Source organism: Corvus cornix, chromosome 2, assembly GCF_000738735.6.
Source record: "Corvus cornix cornix isolate S_Up_H32 chromosome 2, ASM73873v5, whole genome shotgun sequence".
Taxonomy (NCBI): domain Eukaryota; kingdom Metazoa; phylum Chordata; class Aves; order Passeriformes; family Corvidae; genus Corvus; species Corvus cornix.
Window position 1 is genome coordinate 5367491 of NC_046333.1, and position 14778 is coordinate 5382268.

Below are 14778 nucleotides of genomic sequence, written 5' to 3' on the forward strand. Positions count from 1 at the left end.
CAGTGTGTGGCTGAGGGCATCTTCATACCTCATGTGAGGATTATAGACCTCAGTGTGGTGCTATGAGTACAGGGAACTCAGGCTTTTTTTTTTTTTTTCCCCCTCTTTTTTTTTTAATCTTTTTCCTGGTCAAGTTCCCATGCCTTTGGCTTCTGGCAGTTGCAGCTACGTTGCTGGACTGTATTGATACAGCTTAACATGCACATATTGCCCTGTGTGAATGGTTCTTTGCTAGGAGTGATAAGCAGCGTTACAAGAGGCAACACACTCGAAAGGGCAGTTAAATAATAAGCAGCTAAATAATAAAAAAAATAACAATAACGAAAGGACACAAGTTGCCCCAAGATGTTGTGGATGTCCCATCTCTGGAGGTGTTCAAGGCCAGGTTGGATGGGGCTTGGAGTAACGTGGGATGGTGGAAGGTGTCCCTTGGCAGGGGAGCTGGAAATGGATGATTTTTAAAATCTCTTCCAACTCCAACCATTCTATGATTTTGTGAATTTGAGCTAATTCCCTCTTCTCTCTGGAGCTGTTTGCGAGGGATGGGTAGTAGAGGCAGGCCTCAGCTATGCCTCTGGAGGGACTTTTCAGGGATTTTGTGTAGCAGAAATGCCATTGAAACACCAAAAACATTCATCTAAGAAGAAGGAAATCCTCCTGCTAGATGCCAAAGACAATAAAATAACAATGAGTTTTAATGTCACACGAGGGAAACAGTTATTTGTAATTTACTGTTTATTTTCATATACAAAAAGATAAACTTGAAATAGTTCTTTCTAGGTTTTTTCCTCCTATTTGTTGGGGTGTAGCTGCTTCACACAGGGCAAATACTACATTCATACTGGTTTATTCGGACACCCAGTGCAAAGCTGAAGCAGCAAAACTCCAACTTGGCAGATCTAATTTCAAACTTGAGACTCATTTCTAAAATACCACAGTAAAAAGGAACAAAGATCCACTGCAAATTCATGAACTATGATACAATGTTCTTTCCAAAATGTCTTCATTTCATAACTGCAATACAATGGATGTCTGCATTAGGCCATTTTATACATACATTTTATATATGTATACTTCTGCAGAATGTATATATATAAAATGTACATATATAAAAAAAATCAGCACACTTCAATCCAAAAGGGGTTACAGCAACGAGCTTAACTCTCTGTATACTTTTTTCTTTAACAGGATACTTTAGAATAACTTTTGTTAACTCAGTAGTACAAGCTATCTCTGTTCTACATTTTTATAGCTACAAGAGTGAAATATAACCTACAACATTTACATTTCACATATCTTGGTATACAAACAGTACTTAGTGAATTTGAGCCAAGGACCAAGAGACTCTTTAAAAATTATTTCACCATCTGATAGAGCTTCCTGTAATTTACACTCAGTTTATTCTGCAATCTTCTAAATCATTTAATCTCATAGTTTGAGTTTAAATCCATTCCAACTGGAAATCCTGGAGAAACAGGTTACTGCAAACTCTTATGTATATTCTATATATACAAGTTAAGTAACACAGCGTAATAAGACTTAGCTATTTATCCTAAAACTGATATACACATATTTCACTACGCTAGACAAGTCTTAGGATTTTTATTTTATTTCTTTAAATAAAGCACAAATTTAGAAGTAGCTGGTAAAATTTACAATAAGATGGTTTTAAAATGACAAATGGTTAGGGTGAGATTTCTTCCTGCTGGTGTCAAAACATTTTCTTATGAGTTTTTGTACTATGCTGTGTTGTTTAACTGTATGCATCTAATGTTACATGCAGAAAGCTCTTTCCACAAGAATTGACATCGAACTGTACTTAAGTCAACTTTACAGTACAAAATTTGTCAAACTTAAGGACGAATGTGAAAATATTAACAGGTCAAAGATCAGGCTTTCAACTCTATCATGAGGATCATGCAGAATTCATAAGCAGATAGTTTGAACAGATTGACAATGGCATTGTGCGGGCTTATGGCATATAATTGAGGCCAAAAATGTTGCTTAGTTTGCAGTAACCACCTCCTTCAATCCTCACCCACTAATAGATTGATTTTTGCATTATAGTTATTCCATTGGAAGGCCAGCAGCATTGCAAAACACCTCCTCCTGGGAGATTTTAGTACTTTGATTTACCAAAGATAATAATCATCAACCATCAATAGCCATAGAAACATTAGGCAGCCAAGAAAAATATGGGGAAAGGGAAATATCTTGTACTCTTCCTTTAGAAACAGTAAATTAATTACTATCCATTCATTACCAGTAATTAAATGAATTACTAGTAATAGTAAATTCATTAGTATTTGGACAGGAAAAGCTACTATGCTGTCCAAGTAAAATACAGACTAAAATCCAGACTACATGGATATATTTTTTTAAAAAACAGACATTTGGGAGGGGATCACATACAATAAAATGGTGATTTAAAAAATGGTCTAACTTATATTTTTTCCCCAAAAAAATATAGCCTGAACAGAATTCTCTTCAGCAAAGTACCGTTAAGAAGTTGCTGTAGTTGAAGGTCTGATTTTATGAGCTGGTTCTTGGGAGTAGGTATTTGGAAAAAGGAAAGGGCCAGACAGGTTCTAGGTCTTGCCAACACGTTTTTTGTTATCCACAAAGTTGCTCTGGTGCTAAGTCCACTTTCCAAGCCTATGAGATGCTCCAATCTCCTCCTCTGTCATGGCCAGATTTTTGGTTTCAGTTGTTTTTTGTGGTTTATTTTGGTGTTTTTACAGAGGTGGCAATGCAGAGATGCCAGTGACTACTGAATTAGGATTTTAATTCACTAGGATGGTTACTGGTTAAACTTCAGTTCCTCAAAACACTGGAAAATTGAATGAAGTATGGCCTTCCTTGTCACAAAAACAGAAGCCATGAAATTTTCCTAGAACGTTTTAGTTTTGCAATACCAACCTTATTGGAATGTTATAAACTGAGTTTTGGGGTTTTTAATGACTGGAAAGATTAAGAGGCTTCTGCTTCAAAATGGGCCAAAAATGCAGAAGCAGTGTTTTATTCACATCATCTGCCCCATTAAAATACTGAAATAAAAGGCTAACAAAGGAAGCACTTTTCAGAAAACACTTTTTCTTTCTAGATATCCAGCACAATGCCATTATAGAGCTTCAGAAAAGCCCTTTTGGTTTCAATGTTGGAATACAAAATAAGTTTTGCTTTTTCCTTCAGTCCTTGGGGATCACTTTTCATTTACATATATGTATCATATATATACATGTATATATGTATATGATACATATATATAAACACCAATATAGAGCAAAGTTCCTGTTTGTTTGTGTATGTTACAATATTGTAGTATCAAGGAGAATCCAGATAGCAACACTGTTTAACATGAGGTTTGAGGTAATTGGTTCTTGAAATACCTGGATCACAGACTGCATCCAGAAATAACAGCTGGGCAATGAAAAGTGTTTTTTTCAGACAGAAATAAAAAAAAAAATAAACAAAAAGAAAGCTTACAGCAGTTGCTTTTGCATGGAAAAATAAAGGCACAACAGAATAGCATTACATTTCAGAACAGCTGGATGGACATAACACAAGTATGACCTCTTTCTGTGGACGTGTCCTGACAAAAAGCATTACTGCTTATTCCGTAGGCTACTACTTCAGTCAGGGAACTGAGCATCACCCTAAGAACGAGTCATGAAAAGGGAAGTCTCATGTAAATAAGAGACCAGGTGTGCTTAGAAAATGTTCCAGGAACACACACACACACTCGTGGTCACACAGGATTGGATAGAAAATCTCTCACTGGTTTCCACAGGGCCAGGACTTCACCAGAACACAGCTGAGGGACTCGGCAATTGCAGGAGCCTGCTTGAACTAGTGAGCACTAATTGCAGAAGGCACACTGTCAAACCAGCTCCAAGGCAGTGCCATGTGCTGTTTGGTTTAAAGCTTTCTTCAGTACCTCTCACCCACTGACACTGTGCTATCATGGTTGAGAGGACTAAAAAGACTGAAGTGAATTTTAAGTCCAATGGAAAATTAGGTTAAACTCCCCACATACTTTTTTATTAATTTTCTTTAATATTTTTAGAATACCTTGGATTGGTTACACAGATTTGGAAAGCTCTTTCGCTTAGTAAGACTTTGGACATGACAGTGCTCCTTTTTTTTAGTGCCTCCGATGCAGACTGTTAAATCTGATTTTGGGAATACAGAGCACGTATCTGTGTGTTGTGGTGAAGCATGATTAGTTGTGTCACTTCAGAGAGAAGGAATTTCTAGGAACTGGTTTTATCAGGACTCCACTGGTAACAGCTCCTTACAGATCATATTGTCAATGCAGCAGACACAGCTGCTGTGAACGGATACAGCAGCGAGCGAGATCAGCCTGGCTATTTGGCCTCAGTAAATTCTTTACACCCTGACTTCACAACTCACTGCAGCACCACAGCATATGCCAAAAGACACACTGCCCACACATGGATACTCGCATGAACACATGAAAAAACTCCTCCCGAGTTAACTGAAGATGGCCGTAGAAAAGCAATGAGCATCTTTAGCAGAAGGGATGTGACATGCAAGATAACCTAAACATATACTCAGTGCCATCCTCAAAGCATGTCCAAGTACATCCAAACTTGCTCCTCAAACTGTTTTCAGGCTACACTTGTTCTATCCTCTAGACTTTGATGTAGTGCACACTTAATTTAAACATTATATATATATTTATTTATTTATTTGCTGTGCATACACAGACCTTTCTCCCTTTTCCCTGCAGAAACATATTAGACATTACAAAAATAATCTGTGGTATAAAAGAATTCTCACACAATGTAGAATTTTTGTTTGTATATGTAACTAAAATATATATATATTTTTCCAAAAGTAAAAAAGTCAAAATGTCCTTATTTTCCTCTATTATATAGTCTATTTTATTTACAATGTTACCAAACAATATCCTGTATGTAAAAGTGATAAAAGTTTGCGGGACAATTCCTGCTTAGCAACTTCCCAAGTGGAGTGTGGCTTGAAGAGGACTGCAAAAACAGCACTGTCACACCTTATCACCCAGCACCTTCCTCTGCAGTACAAGTTCCTTCCAGACTAAATGAAACCAGACCTTTTCCCTGCAAAACAGGGCAAGCTCTGACAGTCTGCCTAGAAAGTAGTACAAGAGGAATAAAACGTGTGTTCTCCGGTTTCACTGCTACGATGTTAAGGGGGATCAGGATTCCTAATGGCCAGGCCTGACCCAGCCAGCCTGGAAATATCTGCTTCCACTGAAACCACTGACTTCAAGTGGGAACAGCAGGGAGTTAGGAGACCCAAGGAAAATGCATGGGAATTACTGGGGGGCACTCACAGACCTTCTCTTCAAAACAAAGACCTCGGCACTTCCATAGGTGTAACTGTGTAGCACTGGATATTCTGTAAGAGAATTTCGCCTGAAGAACGAGGCAGAATAAAAAGTGAGTTTCTTTTGTCTTAGAGATTTCTTAATCATCAGGACCATCTAAAATCCTTAATCATAATGAATAGGCCTGGTACTACTTAACTGATGATTAGGCTGGTTTATAACCATCTCTTATAATATGCACATATATTTTAATATAAGCCACATACAATTTCCAGCCTTACTGTACTAATGCAATTTCATCAGCAAGTCACTGCTCTACCATCTTAAAAAAACTCCCCAGTTCTAGTTCCTGTGGTACGTCCAGTTTAAAAATGTGAACTCAAACTTTCTCCACCCAGGAAACCAGCCCAGCCAGTGCAATAAATTCATAAAAGGGAGTTACACCAGAGAGATGGGGAATCCTGGCTCTTAAAGTCAAGGAGAATTTTTCCTCAGGATATTCAATGCTAATGTTCACCTGAGAACTTCCATACGAGAGAGGGAGATCACCAATAAAATTCTGCAGCCAAATTTTTGAAGAGCTGCTTCCTCTAAGTCTGAATGGGAGGTGGAATTTAGTGCTTGGGAAGCAGCATAAGAGGTGTTGTCACCATCATATTCAAGGGAGTGTTTAGAGGAAAAGAGCTGCAGTTGCTTATGACAGCTACACCTATGGATGTGCCCAATTCCTGACTTGGAAAAAGCCTCTGCAGTACCAAACAGAACCAAAATCATGTTGTCAATGAGAGTTCAAACGGATTAGAGGTGAGGGAACTACTTGCTTGACAGATCAACTGTTGAAAGACCAACAAGTTAATCAGAGCTTGTCTTTGTTCATAAAATAAATAAGTGCCAGTTTAGAAAACAGCTTTAGCCAAATTGGTACAAATTAAAAGTTCAGGATTTCCTTCTCTGCTGCAATAGCAAGACACACGTACCTATATACACATAAAACTTGTTACCCAGCACACACCCAATTTGGAAATTCTTTTTCAAATCAGTTTCTGAATCCTGTTGACAAGATGATCTATAAGGAACCATTACACCAGGAAGATGTAGCACTTTACAATCAACATTCGGTCAAGGTTTGTACGGTCGTGCAGTTCCCCGCAGTAAGAAAAGCTACATGTGAGAATTTGTGTTATGCTTTCTCAAAAGAGAAGATTTCAGACACTGTTTAATAGGCTATTAAAATCATATGGCACTTTCAATAAATACTTTAAAGCTTCTTAAAGAAATCAGGATAAAAAAGCAACTGCTGTAATAAGCCTGTTTTAGCTATAATACGTAATGCTGAAGGAAAAAATCCAGAAGAGCAAACAGATATTAACAGTTAAAAGACAGTACAGCTTTTTTCTTTCTGCAGCAATAGGAACTGGCTCCCATTCCCGGGGAAAAGGGAGCAAGCCCACCTCGAAACAAGTATTCACTCAATCTTAACTGCTCTACACTCCACCCCAACGCTTACATCACTTCACTTCTAAAACATAGTCACATTTTCATATAAATCTCAGTGCAGAAATGTATTAAACATGAAAAATACTGATCCTGCAAACATTTACAACCACACTTAACATTAAGTGAGTGCCTAATGTCATGACACCAGAAGAGCTACCTACACCCTCAATGCTAAGCATAGGTATGTTGCAGCATCAGGCCCAAAGGTGCCAACGGCCACCGGGGACATTGGCTGGGTCAAAATGGTATCGTTCTGTCTGGTTTTGTCAAGGTTTTCTCAACAGAAGCACATCAAGAAACAGAAACTTTCAAACCTACACACGGAAACACAGTTACATGTGTGTACATACTAATATGCAATATACATTCAGTAACTTGAAAGAATAGGTTAAGACTTTATTCAGATAGACAAATTAAGGCAATTCTCTTAATGTCTCTTCAAGATAAAGGACCATGTCCTCATTTGTGACCTCTAGGTTTTAAAGCTATACTTTTCAAGAAATATATTTCAATTTTTTTTAATATTTTCTCCAATTAGCGGTTTCATTTGCTTAATAAATTATATCTGTGCAAGGGTGCACACTGATAATTTGGCAGTGTAGAGAAGTCCAATTCATTTACATAATACAGACTTTTTACATTTTCATTACAGGGTGATTAGTTTAGGACTGCATTTTGGCTTAACACAAAGAAAAATTTAGAAGATCTGGCCATCCAATGGACATAACTTTGTCAGTCTAGCAAGACACAGAATTCATGTTATATTCAAAGTAAGAAAAAGAAAAAAAAAATTAAAAAAAAGAAAAGAAAAAGAAAAAAAAGATGTACTGTCCTTTCACTAAAACAGACCAAAAAAAAAAAAATACAGCATGGAAACAGCCTTCACAAATAAGAGTGAATAATGCCCAGGTACCTTATATAGGCAGTTATTCTACAACTGTATACAGTTATTTACAATGGTGCTTTATTAAACAAAACAACAAAAAAAAATGGTAGCACTTCCTAAAAGATTTTGGAACTTTTTTTCTTTTTTTTCTTTTTTTAAAACTCCCTTGTCATAAAAGCCAACTTACATTAAAATATACTTACTACAAGACAACACAACTAACAAAATATATAATAAAACTCATACAAGTAGAAAATTCTGAGGTATTTCTGGTTTGAGGTGGTCTGTGGTCGTGAAGTTTTTAATTTTTTTTCAGTTTAAACCTCGGAAGCCACGTAACGTGTGTGTGTATGTTTTGTGTTTGCTTTTTTTTTTAAGGTTTTTTTTTTAAACATTGCATGTTTTGCAAATTAAAAAAATATTTCAATGTTGAATCAGCAGCATTAGGAACATTCACTGACTAGAGCAAGTTTATGGCATAATAAGAGTAACGGTATTGTAGAATATGCACCATTTTAAGACAAAAGAGTTTCATCACAGAGTAAGGAGAAAGCAGGGTCAAAGAAACCAGTGGGAGAGGTGCTGTGGGAATCACTGCTGCAGCCAGGCAGCTCTCAGGCTTCTCGGATGCTACAGGAGCCAGCTGCCACCATTCAGGTGTTTTCACTCTCCCAACCTCAAATTAATAAAGAAGAAAAAATACATACCCACTTTTCACCCTTTTCCTCTTTCCACCGTCTGCACCATTAGTTTGGGTTGACAGATAATCAACCCAAGGCCAAATTTCCTCGACTGACTCACACTTGAAACAAGATGCACAAATTTTCCCATCTTTCAGTATTTTACCAAAGTGCTTCTGAAATCACACTTCCCCACCTGTCCTGATGACATTGCTTAAAAGCATTTTCCTAATACTATCTGGAATTGAAAAATAAAAGTTATAGTCCTGCTTTGTTCTTTTACCGCCCAAACCCAGACTCTGGAGGAAGAAACAAGTGCCTTTCTTCCAACCACTGCCTCTTTAATTCCGCTTTCTCCATGCTCTGCAGCCGTAAATACTCTGCCCAGAAATGTCCTTCCCCTCCTCTAATGGTTACCTGAGAAGTAGCTCCATAGCAAATGATGTTTCCCCGAATGCTGCCAAGTCCAACGTCACTCTCCCCACCCCTATTCTACGCTTGCCCCTTCAATTCTACCATCAAGAATTAACATTCTCTGCCCAGTTACTTTTTTTTTTTCCATGTTACAATGACACCCGTTAGATCCGTAAAAGACACATCTGCTGTTTTTTTCTGAAGCTCACTTCCAAAAAAATAAAAAAAAAAAAAATAAAAAAGAAACTGAACCCAAAACCAAAATGGGGAAAAAATGCTTTTGAGGAAGGTGTATTCTTTATATAACAGTCTTAAGTTTCCTCCACAGTTTGCAGCATTGCGTTTTTGAAGGTGGTAGGTGGTTTTCCTGTATGTCACAGAAGCTTATGTCACAGATGCTCCGCTCAGAAGACAGACTGATAAAGAGAAACCCAGAAAACTGAATAAAATAAAAACAACTGAAGTGAGTTTGTTGAGGTTCTGAGGTACCTGCACCTTTTCTGCATTCATTAGTCGGCACCTGAATGCTTGCTGAAATGTCCATTTTTTTTAATACAGTAGAGCAATGTGCTGGTAAAATTGATCCAATCCAAAAAAATAATAATAATAATAATAACAATAATAATAAAAAGTCAAGATAAAATAGCAGCTGCATTCATGGGTTTGTTGAATTTTTGTGATTTTGTTTTTTTTGTATGGTTTTTTTTTAAAACTTTTTTCTTGTCGTTTTTTTTTTTTTTCTTTGTTTTTTTTTTTTTAAATCCACTGGGTCTGGAAAGACAAAAGTGAACCAGGACCCAGGACTCAGATACTAGACTCTTTGGGTGGCAAGTCCACGTTGGTGACAGACGTCACGATGGAGACGAGGCAGTCCGAGGTAGTGCCGTTGACGGATTTGCGGATCTGCGCGATGCGCTCCTCGACGCAGCCCGCCGAGAGCCGCGCCTCCGCGTCGTGGTCCCAGCACTCTTCGATGGTCACGCAGAGCTGCGCCAGGCCCTGCAGACAGCAACGGGGAGAAAACGCCTTCAGCAATGTCACCTGCTCTGGGTGATGCCAAAATGACTTTTGCTTTTTATTTCCTTCATATATATTCGTAGCTCTGTAGGCTGTTGTTGTATAGTTATAGTTCCTGGCTAGCTCCAGTACTTTTCCCATCCTGATAGGCAGAAAGATAAAACACATTCCAAAGGCTTCTGTCCTATCTTGCTTTCTCCTGGGAACCAAGGATCAGCTACACTCCCAAGACATTTTCTCATAAACAAAGTACACTGGTACCAATGGGAGGCTCCAGAAGAGGTTGAACCAAGAGGGGGAATTACCTCATCACCTGTGTTTCTAATTGGGGATCCTTGTCAATTTTGCTGATTTGCTAAACTTATAAAACTATTCGCCCTGTGTGGAGTGGGTATTTTTCCATATCTGCCCCTGTCAGCCTCCAATTAAAGACTAGTTTTTATATCACCTCCTATACTAATGTTGTCTCGAAAATGTGTTGTTTTATTTCTAGATCTTTAAGGCATCATGGACACCACCTTGTCAGGGGGTGGGAAGGTCCACTGAACACAGCCCATGCTCTAAAAAAACCCTACAAGTACTTTTTCCACAGTATGCCAATTACCATCACATACATAAGCTTTAAGAACTACTTAAAATATGTGTTTTCATGGTTTTTTTAAGCATCTGCTTTCTAAGGCTGGGCTGCATCCAGCCCCAAAAGTGCTTTTTTTAATATCAAAATAAATCCCAAGATTTAGCAGTTAGAGCTTTAAAAGATAACAAGTATTGTGATTCCCATGATAAAATTGTGAGAGCTGGCAGCACTGTACCAGTTACGATGAAACCATTTGCTTTGTTTGCAATCACTTCTCTCGATATCCCCAAAATAACTGAATTCATCAGTGCTTGAAGAACACAGCTCTTATTTGAACTCTCATTGGAAGTGGAACACTCATCTTTTTCTGCAGTCCACAGCTCTCCCTAACTCATGGGAAATGAGTTAGTACACCTGAGTCTAACCAAATCTGTAGCAGTTTGGTCAAAATAGAGGCATTTGACTTCTTACTGAAGGCCAGTGAGATACCATCATCTCTCACCTTCCCGATCTAAGAAAAATCAGCTCTTTTATTAAAAACGTGAGCCTGAAATTAACTACCTCTGGGAAACCCACGCTGCATTTTGCTTCATTGTCTGCTTGCTTTCATATCTAATTAATTTTTCCTCCATAAACTGCTCCAAGTCTTGCATGGTATCTCGCTTTGTGAGGAGTGTGTCTCCAATAGCATGGATCATTTTCTTTTTCTTAATGAAAGGACTTTATTTTCCATTCTTTCACCATATTAAGGGAGTCCTACTAAAGCACCACATGCTCCACATTCAGCACTAGCTAATTATTCAGCTTGTTTAGTCTCTAAACACAAGAGATAAACAGAAAAGGGAGCACAAAGGTGTTGAGCAACCCCTCATTCCCCAGAGCTGACTCTAACACTGGGAATGCATAACCCATCACACAGGAAAATATTTTCCACTGTTAACCAGCAGGGACGTACGGGATGTTTTAGCCAGTGATCCTTGAACACGGGGCGCATCTTCTTGTGAACCACCACTTCTTGCAGGTCCTCAAGGGATGGGTGCTGACCTATTTCTTCTTCAAAAGGCAGCATGTATTCATCCACTGGACCTATGGTGTGCACAGAGAATCAGGTTAGGGTAGAAATGGCCTCTGCAGAGCCACGGCCTCCCCACGCATGAGTGAGCTGCAGCTCCAGAGCAACCTCAACCCACTGCAACAAAGCCTGGCGTTCACCTGTCACTGCAGACAAATGTGATTTACATTCCTCCTGCACAATGGTCTTTTCTGTCCCTGCTGCCTGTCTGGCCATGCATTTTCCACCTCATTGAGTTACGAATCCAAACCCTCAGCCGGACCTCCGGATCCCGCAATTTCCTTGAGAAAGTTTGCCAGGTAGTCCGGGATTTATTTTAATAGAAAGAGCAGATCAACCCATCCTCCCCACATTTTAACACAACAATTCAACACACAATAACCTAGACAAAGGTTGCAGCATGAGCATAATTTCATTTTAGCACTGACTAGCAAGGTCAAGCATATACAACACTTATAATTTCTTGCTTTGTGATCTGGCTTGTTCATAGCTTTGAGTCAGCCCTGACACGCTGGAGCCAGATGCACTTGTCCCAAGTACCAGCTCCAAAGTGTAAAATGATTTCTGAATGCTTTAGTTATACCAGTTATGGCTGTGAACTGCCCAGGGCCATGGGAATGAGACAACTGTTATGAGTATCAGTGCAGATGCTGGATGATAGCAATAACTTCTGCTTATTGAAACATCATTTGGCTTTTGGCAATGCATAGATGCTTTCTCAGAAAGAGCAGCCCAGCTTAACTGATGGGCTTCTCACAGTGCTCCAAAGCATCACTTATGGTTTCTCAGTAGCAAAAAGTGACCTCTTTCCAGAGCAGAGATATTTCAAGAGGGTCTTTCCAGACTAAAATAAAAGAGCTGACCACTTCATCTGGTCATGAATTGTGACACCAACAACACGATATTTAAGTACTCTAAAGAATGAAATCACTAAACCAGCTTATCATTATTCTTGTCTACTCAATGGCAATCACTAAACCAAACTGAAACACTTGCTCCAATGCATGGCACAGGGTCACTTATGACTTTCCTTTTCCTCCAAGAGGAACACAGGCTAAGAAGAGCTGTACTGGTGATCTCCAAGCTAAATGTGCTGTTTACACAACATCACTTCTGAGCTGGAAGTGCAGATGAGGCTCAGTGTAACCCCCTGTCATCCCAAAGGAAGCCTTCCCTCTGATTCAGTGGTGCTGTGTGTGTCACCTGGGGTATCTCAGATGCCTGAATTGGCAGGAAATCCCAAACATGACAGGAGAAATGAAAGTGGATATTTGAGGGACCTCAACAGAGAAGGGCAATTCCTACATGAATGATCTGTGTACCACTGTTTTACCCTACTGTGCTCCTAGCTCCCTGCTTCTCCAGCATTTCACCTGGTTACACTGTACATTTTTGAAGAAGAGACCTTCTGTTACCACATACTTACGGGAGGAATTTTAATTATAATCGAGCTCTTCAGTCCTACTGTAATGCTAACAAAAATATTTCAAGTCTAGGTGAGGTGCTGTTGTTTTATGAACTTGATATTCAGAGCACCCATATCTATACAAGAAGAAAAAAGTTGGAGGAAGCAGCCTTGGAGCTACTACAATGACATGATTGCTTCCCTGTCCTGCACATGGTCACTAAAGGACAGATGTCCTAACTGGACAGAAAAGGTGCCCCACTTTTCAGTATAATTTTAGTATTAAAAAAAAGGAGAAAGGAGACACCATTAAGTTCATAATTTTGGATCCTTCAGGAGAAAGTGAGATCCTCCAAAGCTGTAAATGAAACAATGAACCTAGCCCACTGCTGAGAGAGGGCTTGATCAGCAAAAGTCAAAGGTCAATAACTAATGACTTATGATAGCAGGGAAATGGGCTTGCTGACCCAGGAAGATCCTTCCAGCCCCGTGTTCCTGCTATTTCACTAAGGTGCTTTCCATTCAGGCTACCTCACTGCCCTGCATAAGTGAGGTGACAGCCAAGCTGGCTGTGTGACTCTTCTCTGGAGCCCAAGGCATGCCCTGGTCACAGGCAGGAATGCAGAGTGCCACGAGAGCAGCACAGAGCAGGCTCAGGTCTAAAGGACACCCATACTGTAGGGACCACATTCTCCCTCTCAATTCTCAGAAATTTGCAAGGTAACCAACATAGTAAAAAGCACTTTGAGACTTGGGCACTTAAAAAGGTTACTATCTACAGACTTTATGTAAAAAAACCAAATGAAAAACAGGTTAACTGCTTTTAATAAAAATACGTCATTGGTTATATTTTTTTTTTTTAAACAGAGACAGATCCATTCTTTGGACCACTAAACCATATTGAAGCAGAGCCCTCCCCAGGGAAGAGAAGATCTTTATTCTTACCATCAACTGCTCTGCATCTGGAGACTAGCTCCCACAACACCAGTCCCATTGCATACATGTCTATTCTCAGGAAGGCGTCTCGTTGGAAGTTGATTGCTCCCTCTAACACTTCGGGAGCCATGTACCTCCTTGTTCCCACCTACAGAGAAAAAACACAGCTCAAGTTACGCTGCATTTGGGCCCCTCAGCCTCTGCTGGTTGGAGGTGAGTGACAGCTAGTTTCATTAGCCTGGAGGCCACTGCTGCTGAAGGTGCACCTCGCTCGAAAAACAAGCGAAGGGGAGCTGTTTCTTCTGACACTGGTTCTCATTAAGATCACTCGAGTCCAGATAAGCTCCATGAAGGAGAGAGCCAAAGCGCAAGGCTACGTGTGTGATACTCATTCAGTGCACACTTCAGGTCTGCATCCTGCTGCATGCTGCTCCAGCAGTAAACCCTGCATTAGAAAATGCTGTCTGTGGAGACACACAGAACACCCCGAGGTCAAGTCTGACTTGGTTATCCTAATTGTTGGGAGGTCAGTCCTCTTTCACTCAAAAAAAAACCCCAAAACCCCATAAAACAAATAGATAGACAGATATAAAAAAACCAACAAAACACACCAACCCCCCCAAAAAGCCCAATCAACCAACCAACCAAAAAAACCAAAAAACCAAAACAACAACAAAAAAAAGCAAACAAAACAAAACAACAACAAAAAACCAACCACCACCACCAAAAAAACCCAACCAAATAAAAAAACCCCAAAAATATCCCCACCAAACCAAAAACAACCAAGGAGAAAAATTGATATATCCTAAATGGTAGGAATGGTAGGAAAATGTGTTGGTTTGACAGCCCTGGGTAAAACAAGTCTCCTACATCCACAAGAGTAGTAAAGCAGGAACCCTGAATAGTCTGCCCTGCCCTAGCTTGCCACGGTTTGGAAAAGACATCCTCTTGTTTTGAGGGAA

General features: G+C 39.5%; 1 protein-coding gene across 2 annotated transcripts in view; it reads right to left on the bottom strand.

The window, feature by feature from the left end:
- Positions 1–717: 717 nt before the first annotated feature.
- The window catches only part of ACVR2B (activin A receptor type 2B), a 104769-nt gene continuing 90708 nt past the window's right edge, over positions 718–14778 (bottom strand). For both annotated transcript variants that reach the window (XM_039549469.1, XM_019283246.3), the window contains exons 9-11: positions 13826–13964; positions 11359–11489; positions 718–9808 (exon numbers count right to left, since the gene is read on the bottom strand). In XM_039549469.1, the coding sequence (XP_039405403.1) occupies positions 9614–9808; positions 11359–11489; positions 13826–13964 (465 nt within the window). In that variant the 3' untranslated portion in view covers positions 718–9613. The remainder of the gene's footprint in view (positions 9809–11358; positions 11490–13825; positions 13965–14778) is intronic.